The 16,309-nt window shown below is 34.2% G+C and overlaps 1 protein-coding gene across 8 annotated transcripts in view; it reads left to right on the forward strand.

The window, feature by feature from the left end:
- The window catches only part of RGS7 (regulator of G protein signaling 7), a 479,738-nt gene extending 465,148 nt beyond the window's left edge, over positions 1-14,590 (forward strand). For 7 of the 8 annotated variants that reach the window (XM_061382530.1, XM_061382533.1, XM_061382531.1 and 4 more), the window contains 3 exons: positions 1,123-1,212; positions 3,405-3,485; positions 13,901-13,987. In XM_061382530.1, coding sequence (XP_061238514.1) covers positions 1,123-1,212; positions 3,405-3,479 — 165 coding nt within the window. In that variant the 3' untranslated portion in view covers positions 3,480-3,485; positions 13,901-13,987. Of the gene's footprint in view, positions 1-1,122; positions 1,213-3,404; positions 3,486-13,900 lie in introns of all 8 variants that reach the window. The other variant, XM_061382532.1, reaches the window with a different exon arrangement.
- The last annotated feature ends 1,719 nt before the right edge of the window (positions 14,591-16,309 follow it).

The following is a 16,309-nucleotide window of genomic DNA, read 5'->3' on the forward strand; positions in this document are numbered from 1 at the left end:
AGAAGATCGAAGCTCAGAGAAGTGAATAAAATTGTCGAAATTAACATGTTTGTAAGTGGTAAATCTTGAGCAAGATAGGATCTGAATCCCAAAATGCTTGAGTCCAAAATAAAACATCGCCCCACTTTTCCAACAACAAATTCTGATACAGTTCCAAATGTACCATACTTTTGGAGACGAACCTTGGGCTAGAGAGCCTGAATGTCAGGATTACTGAGGATTAATATTGAATGTCATTAAGTGGATTCACAGTAACTACAAATGATTACTGGTGTATTTAAGACTAGGAAACTAAGTCATCTCTTAAAATACATGTTTTCTCCAAACAAGTAGACACTGGGACATTCAGGATACTCTCAAATAGTTCAGAACTCTGCCTCTAACAGACTAGAATGAGCAAGGAGCATTTATGCTCCCTTAGGCTGCAATAAACCAAAGCAGAATCTCCTTGGATTAGGCCAACGTTGAATTAAATGAATATATTTTTTTCCTTTGTCTACCAATATTCATCTTCGAAACAAAACATTGCAAACTGATTAGGATTATTGAATATTTACTTAATATATTTCAGAGTAAGTCAAAACATGCATACAAATTAGGACGTTAAGCAATTAAATATCACAAAATTTATTTCTGGACTTATGCTCTGGCCTAAAGTAGATTTGCATAACAATTTTCACCAATGAGATGATTCATTTGGAAAGTTTGAACCCTCCAAGTACATATGAATGCCAAGGTATCTAGAATGATTGAATCCTGACTTTGCATCATTCTCTTTTGGCTTAATCTTAAGAGATAGCAGATTTATTCATCTTAATGGTCTATATAAATCAACAACTTGATTTGAAATTACGTGATGACAGTCAACTAACTAAATCCCATTTTTTTTAAGGACTGGATTTGATTTGCCTCCTCCATAGCTCCCAAACCAGTTTAAACATGGATCCTTGAATAAAATAATAAATTTGAAGGTCTAAATTGTTCTATAAGCATATAAAATATTCTCATCAGCATTATCATTATTCCAGATTTGTTTTTGAATCAGATGTTGCATTCTTATCACAGTATTTGATTTTTCCTGAGAAATAATAAAGAGGCACTTCAACCATTATTTCTTTTTAGGAGCACATTTACAAACTGATGAAAAGTGATTCATATCCACGTTTTATAAGATCCAGTGCCTATCAGGAACTTCTACAGGCAAAGAAAAAGGTATTGGTTCTTTGTGAACTTTTATGACTTGGTTCTCAGTTATAGTTATTTGGAGTAGTTATCTCTGCTGGGACCACAGTATTGGACAAATGGTAAGTGGATACACTCCAAGACCTTTCCCCAAATCCTTGCATTTTATCAGGGTCATTTAAGTTGTATGTGTTTCTGCTTGTTGATTGCTTATTTTCTTTATTGCGTGTTTGTCTCGGCAGATGTCCATGCTTTACAAAGGTTTTAAGATGCTGTTCTCATGTTTCATGTTAGTCTTCTGTATGCCAGTTTAAGGAAATAAGAAATTACAATAAAGAAAAGAACAATGCCATTGGATTAAAAACTCAGGGAGGACTTTCCTCATCCTGTAAACTGGAATGTATGTATATGCCTCATAACTCACTTTTTTCCTATGATAGTTGCCAAAATGCAGCAACTATCAGCAAACTAAATATTTGCTTCCAAATATTTTCATTTGGCATTTATCCTGAGTCACTTAGTATCCCTGTGATGAGGCTTCATACCTAAGAGCTGCTAGCATATTTTTGAAGAACTGCAGTAGGCTACATTGTTCAATTAATGTTTATAATGAAAGTCTCACTGTCAGTAACACCTTATTAATCAGTTTAACAGAAAATGGAAAATCTGTATGTAAACATCAACATCATTCATTATTTTGTAATATTAAAATAGTCCATAGCTTCTTGAAATTCTGAGATGAAATGATAATTTTGTATAATTCATGATCATCACTTAAGCTAATGATATTTTTCAAAGTCAATTGACTTTGCAACCAGACAGTTGCACTGACCAGTACAGAAACCACCAGCACATGCAATGGTTTAAATTTAAATTAGTTAAGATTACATAAAATTCTAACCGAATTTCTCTTACTCAATGGCCACAGCTAAAGACTTCTGAAATATTAGTATAGAATGAAATTTCCATGCCTTCAGAAAGTTCTGTTGGACAGCAGTGGTCTACAGAATTAATGATATCAACAGAAATTTAGTACCAGTAGAAAATTATGAGGACATTCTGAACATAAGCCACTAGATTTTCAATAATGTAGGCTTTAAAAACGTCAGCATAAAACCTAAACATATCTACTTTATTTCAGTGTCATTCGATTTTGCTTGAAATCACATCATTTTGTTTGCACAAGAAAAGTTTTGGTGTTATAAGCGTTAATGCAAACAGAGCCCATGCCCTGTGACAAGAGGCCTTTGGTGGCAGCTGTCCTGTTTTCCTGATCCCTGTGATTTAGAACATGAATTTGGTGTTGCGTCATTTCATCACCCTGTCTTTTTCTGCCATTTTTCTTTCTGGCTTTTGCCTGCCTTCCTTTCTTCCTTCCTTCTCTCTCTCTTTTTCTCTCTGCTTGTTATTTTTCTTTGCCCCGCCCAACCCCACACATATAAGTCGGGATATTCAATGGACCGCAGAACATGTTTTGAAAACTTTGCACAGAATGTGGTAAGTTTTCATTTTTAAAGAATTACAAATCATTAAGTCCATTTGGGAAATGTTCCCAGTTTCAAGCCCCATCTTCCATCTTGCATCCTTTGATGTAACAGCAAAAGTATTTATGTCTTTATTCAAGTTCAGAACTTCCTACTTACCTTTCTGTCCTAACACTTCCTAGAGTAGATAAAGATATCATATGTGAAAATCTGTATGTGTCAAACTAAGACTTGGAAAGTAGTGTGTATTATGATACATAAAATGAAGAAATAACTATTTATATATTTTTTTTATTCTATATATCTCTGTCTTTGTTAACAATAGTGCATGAATTTCTGTACTCTATCCCTTAGCTTTTCCTATGGCTTAAAAGATTAAGAACTATGAGGGTTCTGTGTCTCCTACTTTTGCAGAGAGAAAATGACTTATTTAACAGTGTAAAGCCAGAGCCAGACTCAGTATGAATGGGAGTTGGTGACAATAAATGCCCACCAAAGACCCACTAGCATGCCTTTCTCATTCGTTATTTTTCAGCAAAGTATTGAAAACTATTGCATAAATCATCCAGGAAATCAGTTGTTTTCCTACCAGTGTTTTCTTAGTATCTTGCCATGTGTTTTAGTGATATATTTGTTTGTGAGATTCTTTTTTTTTTTTTGGTATTGTGCCAGTGCCTTTGGAACTTTCTGACATTGTATAAGCTCAAACTAAAGCCTTCAACACATTTATTTTTATAGGGCAGAAACATCCCTATTTTCCCATGCCATAAAAACTGTACACCAACACTGAGGGCCAGCACTAACCTGTTATGAAAAGAGGTAGAAAAATCTTGGTTTATACTCCAGTTTGTCTGCATTGTCTGTTGAGTTGTGTGGTCAGCTCCATGCTGCTGCTGCTGTGGGTGTGTGTTGTGGCTTTTGCTGTGATGGCCAGTTAAGTGGAGTTATGTGTGTTGAAATGTAAGCTAATTGGATTCAGCAAAAATACGGTTTTTGTTTTTAGTCTCCTTCAAGGCTCCTTGTGGTGGGGAATGTTAATCAGTTATTTTTATGAATTCCCAATTAAAAGACTTTAAAAAGCAGTATATACTTTGAACATTCATTGTGATTGCACAAATTAAAGGACTGGAAAATGAAGGACTCCAAGAATTAATCACACTATTAACTTCCCAAAATTTTGGCTGGATCTTTTGGAATCTCTGACCTTTAATAAAAATTTTTCTTAAGCATGCCTCATAAGTCACCATGGGAAGATAAAGACAATGCTAAAGAAATGCCTCAAGATTTTGCTGGAGAAAGTCACCATAGGATGTTGCACAGTGCTCTGTGTATTGTTTAAGAATTGTTTCAAATTCATTCTTTTCTAACATAGTGCTGACAGAATATTGTTCTTGAGCAATTGGATTGGAAATTTCTGTGATATAATTAAAAACATATAATGCAATTTATGGAAGATGGAAAGGGAAAGCAAAATGGCTGTCTTTCCTCCAACACCATCCCCACATCTGACCAACTTCCTCAACCCTTAAAATAGCACCACATTGTCATTCATTGCAAACTTTAAGAAAAGATCGATAGGAAATAAGAGGAAGTGAGGAAGTAATCCTATGCACCTTCAATCAGAATTTATACACCAAGTGCCAACTATACTCTAGACATTGTGCTATATCTTAAGAACAAGACCTAAATTGCTATGGTACATAATGATATAAACAAAATATTATGATGTACAGGAGAAAGATAAACTATTTCTATTTATTAGGGTGAATAAGTAGAGTCCATGAATAATATGAGAATTTTCAGAAGTTACATTTAACTGGGTAAATAGGATTTCATTAGGCCAGGAAAGGCAACCATCTTTTTAAGGAGAATGGTACAAAAGGCTGAGATTACTGAAGAAAGATAAGTTGAGTAACATTCATACCAGAACACGTATACACACACAGCATACTGATAAATTTCAGGTAAGCTTCAGACACAGTTATTTAGGGTTAATCCTTTTCTATCCAGGAAAATGAAAAGTAATATCTTTATTGAATATTTTGTTTTGGTAGTACTCTGAAGAAATGGGGTAAAAAATTAGAAAGGCTCTCTAATTTCCTCAGTAGATTACAAGTTACTACATTTATTTGATTAGGCATAAGAAGTGAATTTCTATCCTGAAAATTATTTTTATACAAAAATTAAAAATATTATACTGTATACCATTAAATCTTTTGATGGTTAATTTCTATTTAAAGTTCCCTTTAACTTTCTATTTTCATTTATTTTTTTATTTCCTCTTGGTTCAGTGTTCCTCAATATTATGATTCCTTTTAGAGTCAGCAGTTGTGATAGGCATCTGAAGTACTTACATAATAAATTTTATGGGATGCCTTTATAGGATCAATAAAATGATTTTAACACAAGATAATGAATGAGTGGTTTTATTATAACTAAATAGAAATAATAGAGGAAATATAGAGTTTAAATAAACATTTTAAAAGAGTTCTATGTGGAAGTTGCTCTGGTAAATATAACGAAGCTACGAGATAAAGTGTCTAAGAAATGAGCTTGGGGAAATACTTTTAAACAATATGTAAACTCTGAAAGGACCTGGGGAAAGTGAGATAATGATAGTAACTCACATTTAATGAGTACCTGCCATGTGCCAGGCTCTTCACCAGGTACTTTATATTATCTAATTTAACTTAATCTGAACCTGCTAGTTAGGTAATATAATACTCATTATTGTACCCATTTTATAGGTGAGAGAAAGTCAGGACTAGAAGGAAATTTTTCTGACTTTAAATTCATTACTTTATAGAGTACTCATTTTCTTCCTATTATACCCAGCACTGGAAACTTGAAATGTTAATATTTAGGCTTGAAACCCAGTCTCATACTTTCTTGCCATATGAATTTTTAGAAGTCAGTTAAACTGCTACACCTCAATTTCTTCATCAACAATTTCTTTAGCCAGAAGCAGCCGTAAATAGTACTTGTACAAATAAATAGATTTAAGAAATTCTTTAAACATGCTTTATTTGCTTAAATTGCATCAGAAATATCTTCCAGGTCATTTCATATTCTACACAATTCTGTTTATTGGCTGCACAAAATTCCTCTGAATGTATATACCTGTAATTTATTTTTCTATTCCTCTATTGATGGACATTTATGTTGTTCCTTATTTCGTTCTTTCTTTATTCATTGCCATTATAGCTCAAAGTGTCATAGGCATTCATCAAGTTAAATATTCATTTTTTCTTATAAAAAATTGAATTCCTCAGTTAAATGGAATACAAAATCACAAAAGAAGAGATGTCTATTTATTTTTCTCTGTCTTATCATTACTTTTGCCCTAATGCAAGAGATACATACACTAGAAGGGAAAATAACTTGTAGAAGGGAGAAGTCAGAGTTTGTATTCTTGATTTCCAAAGCACTTGTATTACACATTAATAGCAGGCTTCCTTGTCAATTAGTCTTCAATCTATGAAGAATTACAGTGTTTTCTGGCAGTTTTATGCTGTTTTAAGATGCTTTCTAAAACTCTATGGATTATTTCTAGTCCCTGGTCAAATGATTTTTATCTTGGTTTTATTAAACATGAAATCTGGCATGAAATTTCCTTTCCATATGCTAACAATCACCATTATTGTACACTGAGCCCACCCTTCCCACCCATGAATAATATAGATGCCAGGCTTTGGAAATACAACCTCAGACCAGTTATGGAGCAAACCTGGGAGAGGGCAATGCTGTGTCAAATCTACTCATGCAGACTCACAACACTTGAGAAGTAACCGAACCAGCATAGATTAGAAATATCAAATGCACAATAGGAAAGAAGGAATATACGTAACTAGCACAGTTCACCCTGAAAATTGCATCAGATTGCAGTCACAGCAGCCAGGTTATTTGGGGCTTAAAATGTTTTTTAAATCTAAAAAATTTTTTTTTCTTGTGAACTACGATTATATCTCCTCAATCTTCTCTTTTGCTGCTAGACTTTTGGTTTATTGTTTGTTTATCAATTTTCGTGTAAGTTCTTTATTCTTTCCATTAAATTTTATCTTGTGAGTTATCGCATTATGTAATTTTTTGGAGTATCTCTTTGTTATCCTGTCTTTTAACCAAGATTAGCATATTGGCATCATTCGTGCATTAATTTTAGCAGAATTATATCAATTTAGTCAAGCAAATTGCTGATTAAAATGTCCTAAGAACAGAAATGAAGAGAGTTCCACTACTCCAAAAATTAGCACACCTTAAAGGTAGTTGTTTATTTAGTTACGAACTTCCTCTTTTTCTGTCTTATCCACAGAAATACCATGAAAGACTGCTAAATGCCTTACTTGTTTAAAGCAACTTCCTGTTCTCAAGTTCGGTGAACTCTTTAAAAACAAGTAAATGAGCATGTAATTGACAAAGATCTAATGTGGTTTATATGGGGAGTTCTTTGCAAAAAAAAAAAAATCAGAAGAGCAATATGCCATTAGAAAAATAAGCAAAGGTCTTGATCCGTTTTAACAGAGGAAATACAAATAGTCAATAAATATATATATAAAAAAAAGGAAACCTATATTAATAACCAAATTTAATTCAAAAGGCAACAAAATAACTTTTTCCTCCAATAGATTAGTTTTTTTAAATAATAATATCTAGGATAAGGAAATTGGTGAATTCACATATTGTTCACACTTAGTAGGGATATGAATTTCTAATCATTTTCTTGCAGAGAACTTTATACAATGTGTCAAAAGCTTCAAAAATATTCCTTCACATTCAATCAGTATTTCAGCTTCTAACAATTTAATTCTAACAAAACCCAGATGTTTGTACACAAAAATATTCATTGCATCGTATAACGGCCAAAAATAAAACACAATCTGAATATACAATTGTGAATTTCTTAAATGCATTAAGGTATATCAACCTGATGCAGTTATTAAAGAATAGATTTTAGAGCATTGGCTTTCATCTTTTTTTATTGCAACCCATTACTATGACATAGTAATGCAATATATATATGTTTGTGAGTGTGTGTGTATGTATATATAAACTGTACTTATGCATGTTTATATGTGTATAGGACTAAAATAACCTTTCAGAAATAACACATTCCCTTATTATATGCAACTTACCCTAATATGTTTTTATTTATTCTATGATATGTGATTTTTTTCTAAATGTTGGTAGCATCTTTCTAAATTGATTTCCTTTCCCACTAATGTGTTGAATTTGAACAAAATATATGTTACATGGGTAATGGATCAAAATATGATCATTTTTAATTAGCATATTACTCATAATAAGCTTTAGTACTATGCACAGTATAATTTTAGTTTTTTTTTAAAAATAAATAAAAATATTTTTGTATAAAAAATAGAAGGATATATTAACATGTAAATAATTGTACTTTGAGTAATGTTTATTTCTTCTTTATATTTTTCTATGTTTTCCTCATTTTCTCTAATGGATATGCGCTATTTTTATTTCAGGAAGCTATTCTTAACTAAGGAAATGAAAGTATTTGGCTTTACTTTTTCTATCTCAAACCACACAAGAAGCTACTAATAAGAACTGGTATATAAATATGTTCATAAACCATCTCTTTTAAGTACATAACAGAATTTCTTCCTGTTTTCAACATTAAATATACTAGCCTCCAAACTAGCTATAGAATCCCCTTCCTTTCTTTCTCCATCCCTCCCTTCTTTCTTTTCTTTTTCTTTCTTAATTCTCAATAATTGAGTTTTCTTTAATTTTCAAGGAGCTCACACTTTTCAGTTTTGCTGAAATTATCCACCATGTTTCAGTAAACTTACCTGAAAATTATCCTAGGGGACTTGGTTTCATTTGAAGCAGGATTTTTCCAAACCCCTAGCCTAGTTCAATTCCCTCAACATATTCCCTCTTAGTTTCACTGATGGCAACAACCAGGGCAAAATAAAAGTTAAAAAGACCCAAATTCTATCAGTTAATTACTTAATACGGTGTGTCCAACATGCTCCCTTTTCTCATTCTACCGTGCCTCTCCTCCCCTAAAAGTTACTTGTACCAATACATTTGAATCTCATTACCCTGGTTTCTAGAAGCCCATTCCTAAACTATGACTTCCAGTCAAGGAACTCAACTCATGCAAAGAAGCAAGTAGATTTTTGGAGACTTCTATAATATTAAGATTGTTTAACAGGTATCAATTGCTTTATCAAGCCAGGTGACTTAGAGGACTGTACAAAACAGCATTTAAAAAAAATGCACTTACTGTTGTTGTTTAGTCACTAAGTCATGTCCAACTCTTTGTGACGCCATGGACTGTAGCCCACCAGCCTCCTCTGTCCATGGGATTTCCCAGGCAAGAATACTGGAGCGGGTTGCCATGCCCTCCTCAAGGGGATCTTCCGACCCAGAGGAAAAAAAGCACTGACAAAGAATCAAGAGAGGTAAACTGCAGAAGAACTTAAGGGGCAATTAGAAGACTTCAGCAAAAACTTGAATAAGAAGTTTATCTGAAGAGTGAGAAGAACCCAAGCTCAGAGAGTAGCAGGTGCAAAGACCAGCCACAGAACCATTCTGTGGAGTGACAATAGGTAGTTTGAAAGGCCAAGGAAGCCAGTTTCGAAATGATTTTGAAACCCAGGCAAAGACTTTTATATTTTTTAAGCGAAGCAGGTGCAATTTTCACATGAGAATAAACAAACATATCCTTTAGTTCAGCCTGACATGAGCATGTACGTTTCTTATCTCTAGTCCAAAGGCATCTTATTACCATCAAACAGTCAGCTCTTTTTATTACGCAGCTGTGGGGCTCAGCACAGGTCTGATAGCTGGGTCACATACACCAGTAGAAAGTCAATGACATGATTTGCCCTCTCCTGGTCCCAGAGCCTCTGGAGCTGACAAGGCATTCTAGAAGGTATTTCTAAGTCTACAGCAACACATGGGGAAGACTAGGAGGTAGTGATAATGAAACAAACAAGTAGGAATAAGAGTTAAGATGTTAATATTTTTTTAATCCAAAAGATCCTGGTAATTTCCTACCCTTTAAGCTCTTTGATGGCTATCTTCTAAAAATCCATCCCTTCAGTTAGTGTTGGTTTGTGTCCTGTAGACTGGTAAAGACTGAGTACATTGTTTTTATGTTTTATGACAGTAATAAAACAAGTAGCTAGTCACCCGAGCAAATATGGCTTCTCTCCTACTTCCTTCATGGATTAGTGTCTGCAGGAAAGACGTGTGGGCATTTGCTTCCATCTCCCAAATGCTGAGGGCTCTCATACGGAGCTAAGAGCCTGATCTTTATTTCCATTTCTAGGGATTCACAGCTCTTTGTCAACTTTCTGTTATTACTTTAAAACCAAGAAAAAATTGTATATCATGTGAAATTCATAATGTTTGATAGTCAACTTGAGAAAACTAAGAATGAGCACATAGGTTGTTTTATTGGGGGGAGTTTTATTTTCCTAAATATAACAAAATCTCCATGCAACATTTTAAAAGGAAGGAATTAGTTTGGTGGAGATGAAATTTTATTGTGAGACACTAGAAAAACTGCTTTGTTTATGTGATAGCTATACTGTAGATTATCCAGAGAATCTGTCTTCACTTAGATGCCAGTTAAAGTCAGGTTAATTTTGTCCTGAAATTGATCATGTGCTAGCATATTGTCCATTAACTAGATATTATAAAATCTCACAGGATGCTGAATTTTCGTTTTGAGTTTCTGTCTTTGTCTTTCTATATAGATTTCCATTTCCAATGTAATCTATTTCCTTTCTTTTAATTTTTATTTTACATTGGAGTATAACATAGTTGATTAACTGTGTTATTTTTAGGTACACAGCAAAGTAATTCAGTTATACATAAACATTACATGTATCCATTCTTTTTCAAATTCATTTCCTTTAGAATCTATTAAGAACGGGTATAAATGACATAGCACAAATGTAGTCATTGGGTTGAAAATAGTCATTATTCATACAGAATTCAATTGTAAGCAATTTGGTAAAAACAAACAAAAAGCATGCTATTGGTAAGGAATTTTAGCCCTTTTAGTTTCCAGAATTAAGATTTTTAGACCTTAACTATGAAATTTTCCCAGATTCTTCAACTCAGAAAAATTAGCAAAAATCAGATAACTTCATGATTGTCTTTTAAGATGATTTAATACAGCCTCCAAGGATCCACACTGAAAAGGATTATTACAAAACATCTGATGTGCAAGTATATTCTTTCTTACCTGCAAAAAAGAATTCGTGTTCTTGTTAAGATTTTCCAATAGAGTGAGAAACTGATATTTCTTTGCACACTAGAGAGTGCACAAAATACCTTTGCACGGCATTTTTCTTTCCAGTACGTGAACAAGACAAGATTTGCACAGGGCTTACAGACACATCCACGTGATCTAGGTCTTTAAATCTAGATAACTCACTTGGGTGTCCATGCTATTTACTTTGACCCTTGGGTGAGGCACTTAGGTTTTGTTTTTTTTTTTATTTAACTATACCTAAATTTGCCTTTTAATTGTCTCAATACACAAAACAAATACCCTTATTATGTATTTGGTGAGTCCACATCTCAGAAGAGTTTCTTGTGTGGGTTTGTTAACATATATACATATATTCTCCCATTTCTGTTCATCTGCTTTCTTATTACCACAAACCCCAGATTTACTGTAGGCCTGTATTTCTCCATGGGCTTCCATGAGTGAGTATTTTTAAATTATTTCCTGCTACAACAGCTTACCAAGCTAAATCTGTACCTCAACCCCCCCTTTAAAAATGAAGACAATACCAGGACAATACTAATAACTTCATAGATATTTGAGGGGAAAAGTAGGTAGAGAACCATATTACCATTTGTTACATTTACAAATATGACATCATTTCCACTGATCAAAATGAAAAATGACTCTGAGTTGCAAATGGCTTCTTATTTCAACCTATGTTATTCATCCTCCCAGTGCTGCTACTGCTGCTGCTAAGTCGCTTCAGTCATGTCCGACTCTGTGCGACCCCATAGACAGCAGCCCACCAGGCTCCCCCATCCCTGGGATTCTCCAGGCAAAAACACTGGAGTGGGTTGCCAGTTCCTTCTCCAATGCATGAAAGTGAAAAGTGAAAGTGAAGTTGCTCAGTCGTGTCCGACTCTTAGTGACCCCATGGACTGCAGCCTACCAGGCTCCTCTGTCCATGGGATTTTCCAGGCAAGAGTACTGGAGTGGGGTGCCATTGCCTTCTCCGCATCCTCCCAATAGTTTGAACCAAATTATATTAATCTTTAGTTTTAATATAAATAGTTTTATGTTAGCATCTTCCTCTTCCTCCTCAACTCAAATATGAATTCACTCTTATACGTCAACCAGTATAGGTTCTCCCCACCCCACAAATGGCATTAGAAACAGTAAGCACCTTTTAAAAATACATTAGTATCAGAATGAATATATCTGCACACATTAGTAGCATAAGAGAAAAAAGTAGTAGCTATATAAAATAATGTAATTTTCAAGTATAGAAAAGTAGTTTTTTTATTCAAACATTATTTGATTAAGGTATTGGAGTGTAAAAGTAGTATAATTTTAGCTTCCAAATTCATGAGAAATTTTGTGTTCTTTTCGGAGTCAGAAAAGTGACTTTGGGTCTCAGTATCCTGATGAGAAAGAATGTAACAGTAGTAATAATAATAATGATGGTAATTATATAATAAGGTAATGACTAGCAAACTGAGTACACAGAATGTTCTGAAATAGTTTTAAGTAATTTACTTGTATTATTCTTCAGGAAAAGCTTTTAAAATAGGTACTTATTCCCATTTTGTGAATGAGAAGGAAACAAGCACAGAAGTGACAGGAAGAAGCAAAGCACAGTTTGCCTAGAAGGCCGATGTAAAATAGGGCTTCCTGTCAGAGATCTGCATTTGCTTTCAGTAGTTTTCTTCCCATAAAGTGATTAGAGCGTAGCTAAGTGGGAAAGTCCTTTGCTAAACTGGCTCTTCTACAATCAGATGTCAAAACCTGCTAAAAGCTAAGTTATGAACTCCTTTTCCCCAATTAAAAGAGAATGGTGCTTCATTTTTATTACTGCTGTTCAAGTATACAAAAAGACCTTGTCAGTTACTGTACAGTATGTAAAGAAAGATTGAGTCTGGAATCATTAATCATTTTTTAAATATATCATTCTTTTTCCAAAATATAGTCATGAAGGCTGATTTCTCTCCCCAGACCACACCACTCATTTATCAAACTCTGAGCCACGTTAAGGAGTAAATCAAGACTATTGCTATGACCAACATTACTAAAATATATTTCTCAAAAAATCTTTTGATTTTCCCTTATTATTTTATCCTCTGAGAAGTACAAATTCCACCTATTTTTTATACTAAACATATACAGTGAGGGATAAAACAGAAATAACCAAATTGACAATCTGTTATTCTGATCAGAAATTTAAAATCTCATACCTTTCTCTAGAGTATTTGCAATTTACAGGGACAGTTTTAACTATCAAGATGTTCAAAAAATGAATATGTATAATAGTTATTAACACAATAAGTGGGATCAGAATATGTAGGGTTTTTTCTGAGGTTGAGGTTAGAGGAAATCAAATGGTTTTCCATTTACAGTTTGACATTCCATTACAGGAAGACATTTACAGTTTGAAGTACAAAGCAAATAGACTTTTCTCAACTTTTAGGCACCGATTGTTTGTTTTTCCATTACCATATAGGATAGGGAATAGATTCAATCATGAGTTTCCAGCAGTCTCACCCTCAAAAATCATTTTGTTTAATTAAATCATACCCTGTGCACATCTAGATATTTATAAATGCAACACTAATCTTAGCAGTTGGACAAGAATGCATCACATCGCTATCTTTCAGAGCAACTTCCTGAAGTTTGCTGTAACATGTTATAACCAGTTGCAAACCTAGGTGTTGCATCATTGCTAAGCCTCAGTGGAACATTTTGGACATGTTTTATGATTTGCTGATTTGTGCTGTGAACCCATCAGTCTGTTTACAGGGGGAGGAAGTGGGTGGAGGGGTGGGAGGATGGAAAAAGGAAGGATCATTTTGTTTGATGTGGAGGAAGGGAGGGAACTTGGTCATGAAATTTGAACTAAGATGCACCTAAAGGGTTCCCTTTTGACCCTTGTACAGTATCAGCTGCAATAAACATGTTACTCTTAAGCAGGTTTTCAGTGATCATATTGTTTTCTCTTTCTTCCCTTGTTTATATTTTTCCTCAGGGGAAATCTCTCACGTCAAAGAGGTTAACAAGCCTCGTTCAGTCTTATTAAAAGGATCATCTTGTAGCATGAAAGCGAACTGGAGTCACTGCATATACTTTGTAGTTCTTTGTTGTTACCTGGAGCAGAGGACATTAGACCAAGATGTTGCATGAGCAAAGGACCTGAATTGTTCTTTCTTTGTGTACATTAAGGCACTGCCATCTCCAAGGGACTCTACCATCTTGACGCCTCCATTTCAGGATGTCTGCTAACTTCTTCCTTGTATTAAGCTGGATCTGTGTCTTTTCCTTTTTAACAGTTCAAGTGAAGTAAACCTTTTGTTTCCCCCCTTTCTCTCTCTCTTAAACCTTCTTCTAGACACACAGGTCACTAAAAATTCAGTCACAAACCGGAAGAATTGTAAAAGGAAAAAAGCATATATCAAGAAGTATACATACAGCTTCACATTTATTAAATAATAAATTAGCAGAGAAAGTTTCATTTCACCAATGTATCACAGTCAGAAACAAACTTACGTCTTTGTCTGTTGTCTGTACATTCTTGGTTAATGTTTCTTGCATTTATTTTTATACCATATTTAAATAAGAGACACCTTTTACTCCAGATGTATCAAAGTTGATCCCTTCTCTGTAAATTTGTGTATGTTTATATTGTTGTTTTATCTTTCATTAAAAGATGCGTAATCTCGTTGCTTTTGTAACTTTTGACTTCTGTGCTAATTGAAAATGAAAATACTGGGAAGGCACTGACAAATGTAGTCACAATGTAAGCTCTCACCCTAGGAAGTTTATTTCAGGGTTTTCAAGACAAGCTTGGATGGTGGAGCAGCCAGGAGCAGATTCAAAGTGATTCATCTGGGAGCTTACCCCAGGTCAGGAAGATGGGTTTGCTCCTATGGAAAACAACACAAATGACCTCCCACATTTTCCGAGTTATTTATGAGGCCTTTCTAATTATGAATATGAGTCTCTATCTTTTACCAATGCATATTCTATTTAGAATTACATTTTAGTGTGACTTCTCAACTCAGGAACTGATTCTTTAAAGTATAATCATAAAAATGCCTTAGGTCAGTGGCTCTTAACTCTGGTGGTTGCAAATTCCTTTGAGAGCATGATGGTAATTACTAATATTTAGTGAGTGCTAACTAAGTGCCTACCACTGTATTATGGGCTTCACATACCCACAAAATTTTCCCATTTAATTCTCACAGCAGGCCTATAAGATTATTTCTGCAATTTTGAGAACACAGAAGCAGAGAAAAGTTGCATCGTTTGTTCAAACAGCCAAGTGGTATGTTGTGATACAAATCCAGGCAGTCTGACTCAGAGGCTACATACTACACTGATCCACCATACCACACAAATTGTTCTGGTAAAAGTTTTACGTTAAAATCCATACACTCTCTCACATAGGGAAGATTTGCACTGAATTTTAAGACATTCACAAAATAACCTCTGAAATTCATCCAAGGACCTCAGGTAAGAAACCTGACTGCTTTTAAGGGATGCACCAGTGACCCAGAAGGTCACCCAGCCAAGAGACAGGACTAATTTGTTTGGTTTTGCATCTACCACAAGATTGCAGACTCTGGCTATTAAAAAAAAGAAAGAGATCATGTTGTTAGTGGCTATTAATTACTGTGAGTAAATTTAAATTCTGAAAAAGTTTACCAACACTGGTGCAAAATCAGTAGTGGAGTTTGTTAGCTACTTTATAAACTACCACAAAATGGAAAAGACTTGTAGATAGGTTGTAATCAGGACACTGTGAATAATTTAACAAAGATTTGACTATATGCTCTATGGCTTTTTAAAAACAATACGTAAAATGCAAATAAACCTAAGTTGATAGTTGTTCTTTCTTAAAAACACTTATGTCAGAACAGCTTTTGGCACTGAAGCTAAATTGAAACCCTATCTAAAGGGAACATTGCTTGAAAGAAAGCAATGCCCCTTTTATAGTAACCTGATGCATAAACAGTATGCCTTGCACAAATATGATTGGTCATTTTGGAGACTATTTTTAAAAAATCATTCTTACTAATTCCAAATCATGGAATTATACAGAAATGAAATACATATGAATGACAATAGAGGACAAAGAGGTGAAACCCTCAAGCAATTATCCCCAAGTCAGGCGCTCCCAGTGAAAATGTGAGTTAGTTCATAGGTGCAAGTACTTAGAAGTGGGACTAATGACTCATTTTAATATGGTTTAGACAAGACTCAGGATACAAAACAGTGGTATTTCAGGGTAAACACTTAGAAAAGTTTTAGAATTCTTTTCACCTAACTGAAATAAGCATGGGGAAACAGTGACAGATTTTCTTTTCATGAGCTCCAAAATCACTGAAGACAGTGACTGCAACCACAAAATTAAAAGATGCTTGCTTTTTGGAAGAAA

Source organism: Bos javanicus, chromosome 16 (genome assembly GCF_032452875.1).
Source record: "Bos javanicus breed banteng chromosome 16, ARS-OSU_banteng_1.0, whole genome shotgun sequence".
In the NCBI taxonomy this organism is placed as follows: Eukaryota; Metazoa; Chordata; class Mammalia; order Artiodactyla; family Bovidae; genus Bos; species Bos javanicus.